General features: G+C 49.8%; 1 protein-coding gene across 1 annotated transcript; it reads left to right on the top strand.

The window, feature by feature from the left end:
- Positions 1–3,879: 3,879 nt before the first annotated feature.
- ASPVEDRAFT_891815 (uncharacterized protein) lies at positions 3,880–4,464 on the top strand (the record flags this gene model as incomplete). The annotated part of the gene is made up of 2 exons (XM_040818548.1): positions 3,880–4,270; positions 4,317–4,464. The coding sequence occupies exons 1-2, from the start codon at positions 3,936–3,938 to the stop codon at positions 4,462–4,464; spliced, it is 483 nt and encodes a 160-aa protein (XP_040670104.1). The 5' UTR covers positions 3,880–3,935.
- Positions 4,465–6,000: the final 1,536 nt, after the last annotated feature.

The following is a 6,000-nucleotide window of genomic DNA, read 5'->3' on the forward strand; positions in this document are numbered from 1 at the left end:
CTGGCATGGGGCACTCCGTGCATATCTCTCCTTTATTGTTACTGTGCTCCCAGTGCTGCAGTACCCGGTGGAATTATCCCATTCGAAACACCTCCAGGAATATAGCTCAGCCTGCTGGTAACGCTGCCGTGCGTCAGGACGTCATGCAATTACCAATATGTCAGAGCCGCAACTGCAGCAGCAGCAGTTGACGTTCTATCTACTAGCCTCAAGCCCTAGCTTGTTAATTACCCTCCTGGGCGAGTATCTGCAGCAGAAGCGCGGCTGTAATCCTCTTGATGCCTGGTACAATAAACACCCCCAGAAACATATTCTCTAGGTCGGTGAATATCTTTCACCCGAGAATTGTCCTAGTACCAGCTGACAGGTCAAACATAGCTTCCGTATATAGAGTGAGTACCAGACCATTATGGGGTATGGTATTATATATGAACAGGAGCACTGTAAATGCTTGGTTCAGGCTCTTGAGGACTAAGTCCTGTCTCTTCGATGCATGACGATACCTAATGCTGACAACCGCCGCTATCTTATGTTTCTGGAGCTTCCCATGGCGGCGGACGCGGAAACTTTCGAGCTGTATCCCGGCCAAGTACTTGGAGTTATCTTTAACACTAATCTTGATGAAAGTTACCCGGACAATGACTGGACCGGTACAGTGGCCGAACCTATTATAGCCACGCCACCCAGACATGAGCTGGCGGGTATTATTACCACCTCATGGTCCCAACCCGACATCGTTACTGGGGTCAGAGAATACTGGGAGCAGTATAGAGCTGGTATTGAGTTGAGTCGTCCTGGAGTACTACTCATGGCTGCGGCTTTCCCACACTATCTTTGCATTGTTACTCTGCCCTGAAACGCAGTAAACGCCGAAAGAAAGGCACACGGAGCCCTGATAGAAAGCATATCGAGGCCCTCGCAGTAACAGACATCGACCTCTACATGGCTGCGGATGTGTTCAATCTTCGGCGTGGGTTGAAGCGACAACCTACTGGTGAATAAACCCCTGAAATGTGCGCGAAGTGCCTAGCAGCGCATCGTGGTTGACAGAGCTTTGATCAGGATCTGGAGATCTACTTCGTGAGCATAGGACACACTGCGCAACTCCAGTCATACTTGTGGGTGTTCTGCGCGACTTGGACGGCCAGGTAATATTGTGGACTGCCCTAATATACCCGATATTGCTAGTATTACAACTCCGATCTTTCATAGCATTCGCCAACAGCTCTCTGATATAGATGATCCTAGTGACGAAGGCCTTTCTGAACTGCTCGGCTCAGCATACTTGACGTCCCAATAATGAAAACAACGACAATATGGCTGGCGGAAACAGAAGAACGAATGAATGTCATTTTGCATCAGCCATACTCGACCTAGAAGTCTTCCGACACACTAAGGGACTCCTGCAAATAATATATGGGGCTGGCCACCGCACTGCAGCTGGAGGAGCCAAATATCCACTGCGGAAACCCCCATTTGAACAGTTAAAGCCCCAGCAGACAATGGCGCTGCTAGGGCACACAAGGTAATATGGTGGAGCCTATGGCACATGTCTAGCCCCAGATCCAACAGGCTTTGTCACACGCATGTTTGATCAGTTGCTCGGTCATTCTACTTACTGGGACGTTTTCAATCTGCTGAACACCAAACGTCGTCTCGGCAATTGTAAGTGCGGGCTTGTGTTGCGTTTCTGGCTTAATCACCACTAATCCAGCTCTGTTAGATGCCAGCTTTAGATAGTATATGCTGTCGCTGGCCCAAATTATAACTATGCAGCGGCCGACTTTCTGCGGAGGCGAAGTCTCACATCTATGAGGGAGTGAATATACCTGCCCCTGCGCTAGGTGCTGAGATTCTACCGCTACATCACATTCCGGGCGTTTAAACGGCCCATAGACCCACCCTCGCTGTCAGGCGTTGCGCATATCAAGACAGAGTACCGTTCTGACACCACTGTTTAGAGTACAGAACATGTCAATAAATCAAGACTTGCCTTGTTGTGTTCTCAACGACATAGCCATCCTGAGATGCATATCGATATCAGATCTTTAATCCCTTCGTCGTTCAGGAATGTATGGAGGCGTGCTCGGGATGATATATGCCTGTAAACTACAGAGCCGTTCAATGGACATTCCCAGCATTGGATGTCCCGAGACATTGCCATTCCACCTATACATAGGCAGAGACAGTTGGAGCAGCCAGTATCCACTGCCCTGCTGTTGCTATTGATTCCTTGTCCCATGACAGCAGTTTGCAGCAAATGACTCGTTACTGTTCCAGGATGAAGGTTAATGATTTCTCATTAACCACCCCAGAACTGGCTGTTCTTCCACCCGCCTCGCAGCAGCTTAACAGACATATTCCGTTGCCCCGGCTATCATTTGAAGACAACCCACCGCCGTCAGTCAGTGGATATCCTCAACCTGTGGGTTGAGGGCTAACCGGCAACATGCTATCTGGTACTGAAAATGAAAGCCACCGAGCCGGCGGCTCTTGTACATGTGCCAGCTATCTCAAGAGCAACATCACTGCTCGAAACAAATACACGTTTCACAAGCATGGCCACAAGGAAGGCCTTTCCTGCCGCTTTCTAGGCGTGAGAGATAGAAGTCTAAGGCCAATCAGCCCACCTTGGTTGAGCCAGAAGAGCCCGCACTTGAGACTCTGTAACGTCATGATTAATATATTGAGTGTTTCACCGCTGCTTCAGATGTGCTGGACATCTCAAGCTTATGCCGGCAAGGAGTTTACATAAGAGGCAAGTTGTCCCAGTCGATAGCGGCCACCAGCGGGATCCTCCAGTCTGATGTAATGCCATTGCCCGTTACCCATGCTCTTCGCAACATCCTTTGAGAGACTCTTCGCGGTCATTCCACACATCGGTATGAGACCTGGGCCATTACCGATCTGCTTGAAATGGCTTGTCACCCTTTGCATAGGATAGCATTCTATTCCCCCGATCCTCAAAATGGACCTGCCCTGGCATCCAGTCTCATTTCAATCATGGGCAAGGTCCTATGCACTAGGGCCCCGGTGGAGTGCAGATATTCCGAAGGATATCTGTGATGCTGTCATTTAAATACTCGGTGGTCTAGTATTTGCCAATATCTCTTCCCGGTGAGATCAAGTCACCTAAGTTGCTATTTATCTGGCATGTATCGCCATAGCACTTCTCAAATGTATGGTCCGAGAAGAAACAGGAAGCTGGGTGGTACGTACTGCGGGCGATCGACTTCGAGTTCTGCCAACCCGAATCCAGCTCGGTTCTGCATTCAGGGCTGTTTGGTCGCCCCTGCCCATCAGATCTGATCCGGGACTGGAGTGTCTGTCCAGTTGAATACTTGGTATGTACAGCATCTCTGCTCATACTATGCCTTATATACTTCCAGCAAGAGTAGAGATTCGGGACTTCGGCTGGTTGGGCTAGGGCCTACTCAGAGCGTAGCAAGTCACGTAGCAGCGGTACCTCGAAAGTGGGTATAAGAACACAATCCAGAGAATATGATGCCGTGAAGAGATACAGGAACAGTCTGGGAAGCAGGCCACATTATTCCATGTTTTGTCCCGGTGGCCAGATACCATCAATGTGCGCGATAAAACCGTCTTTCAATGGACAGAGGACCTCCCGACAGCATGGAACCCTCAAGCTGAAGAAGGAACTCATTCCGAGAGGACAGAGCCGATAAGAAGGCTTATGTGCGATAAATCAACAGACTGCTATCGCATTAATATCCCGGAGCCTTTTCACATTACTTCAGCCCTAGCTACATAGGCAAACTGAAGGAATGTCACCCCGGGTCTCGTTTGAGTGAGCCCAACCTGTCAATCCAAAAGACGTGACAAGCGATGGCCAACACTCGCGTTGTCTCTATCGTATTGACGCGCGTCCAACTCGGAGCCTAGAGTCCTGTCTGACATTTGCAACTAGACTGGGGATGACTCTGGAATCACTCCAGAAACTTCCGAGACACGACCGTTGGGACCAGTTCTTTCAGGATCGTGACAATGATGAGCTCGTGGAGCTTATACTCTCTCACACTGCTCCGCCGGTAGTTGAGTTGCTTGACCAGATAGATAGTCCTACATTTGAAGAGCTTGCATCCCTCCCTTGGGATACGACTAATGATATGGGAGTTTACCTCAAGCTCATATCTGAGAAATCTCAATGCGCCGCACAGCTTCCCCATTGGGTTTACATCGGTTCAGTAATAAGTGTGACTAGAGGGCTCAATGGACGCCGGTGCACTCACGAGCACCCACCAAAAAACCAGTAAGTATTCTTGCTTGTATAAGATTTCATATACTAATTGATGTAGGACGATGCCTTTTTATATCGCCCTAGCCTTTGACGATTACGTCGACCGTACCGCGAGTAGCATGTCGGAGACATCCGGGTGCATATACTCTAAATGGTACCGGCCCTCACAGCTATCGCCCGAGCTGCGTAGGGACGGCATGTTATGATGGTTATCGTATTGGTGATGGAGATAAAAACACGGAAATGCACACGATGAGCTGCGAGAGCTGCAACACTCCAGGATTCCCACCGGACCCAGTTAAATTTGGCGTTGTCTAGGAGTTTGACTAGCCAAGATTTATACAAGAGGCAAAGCATGCATTGACTCTGTTTGGAAATCGGTGCGGTGGCGTTTCAATTGTGGACGACCTATTGTGATCAATATCCTATATACCTTATGACCAGCAGTGCGAAACACCAGCCGATATCTACTCACAAGCCAACTACTCGCCTTTATGACGGGGCAGTAAGTAAGTGGTTCCTGAAGCACGGATGTGGTGTTCAACCCTGCGGCCTTGCGGACTATGAGGAAAAATTGATCAGGTACGGAACCGCTGATGCTTGCTGTGAACGCGTTCAGCCTTTCCTGGCTATAAGCCTGCAATTGGCCTTGATCGGTCCCGTGGGACATCCTCACCTAAAAAATATACTCCTGTTGGTACTTGGAATGCTGCTGGATCGTTAAAATGCTCGAGATTACGCAAACGCCGCGGTTGCTGTATTCCGCTGCCTTCCTCACGCATAGTTGACAAATAATACAGTGTTTACAACAAAGCTGCATCTTTGGAGTTGCTACACCAGCCACAGTCGGTCACTTTAGACGGTTTGCCGCCTTCGCAGAGTCAGAGCAGCAGGTGATATACTGCCCGGTATTGGACCACCTGGGCTGTAGGATGACATCCGGAGAACGGGATGGACGGTGTCGAAGCGTTAGCGCATCTCAATATGGAGTCCAACAGGTTCGGTCTTGCTTTCATGGCCCAGGACGTGCGCTATGCGAATCCCCCTGTCGTCCCCGAGCCGGATTGGGCATTTGACCACAGGAGAAGGCCAATCGTAGGGAAGCTTAAGGCATACATCAAGAGGGTGGTTATGCACTCATATTCATGGAGGCCTCGTCCAAAGGCAAGGCTGTTGATACTTCCAGAGCTCGAGCACCTTTCTGGGCTGCGTCGCACGACCTGAAGACGGTGATATGCCTGTGCTCGCGATGATAATTATGGTTCCCGGTGCCACGGACCGCGAGGACAGGAAATTCGCAATGCGCATTATCAATTGGCAGGAAGGACCTTATATGGTTGCCCCTGCTCGTCTTTGATGTTCCAGTCCATTTCCAGTGGCTGCTCTCTGTTCTATGGCTGGTCTGATCTATATCTGCCTTCCGATAATCGCGCAACCTTCATATGCGGTAATCAACCGCTGTCTTCTGCAGGCTGTTTCTGCGTTGAGCCTCTGCGGTACGTACCTACGGATACAAAGTCCTTAGAGTAGAAGTCTTGCATTACACCATACGCTCTTTGGAACGTCCTTGACCTGTGCTCCGGGCTTGCGAGAATACTTTGTTCAAGTCACAGACGCCGGACTATATTACCCAGGTATGCCGTGAGGGCAGGCAGCGGTGATCATATGAAGTGGCTCATCCCTCGTACATATGCTTTTCATATCCCGGATGACGCAAAGTCCTGTCTGCGTTCCACTCTGAA

Source organism: Aspergillus versicolor, assembly GCF_001890125.1.
Source record: "Aspergillus versicolor CBS 583.65 unplaced genomic scaffold ASPVEscaffold_7, whole genome shotgun sequence".
Classification (NCBI taxonomy): Eukaryota; Fungi; Ascomycota; class Eurotiomycetes; order Eurotiales; family Aspergillaceae; genus Aspergillus; species Aspergillus versicolor.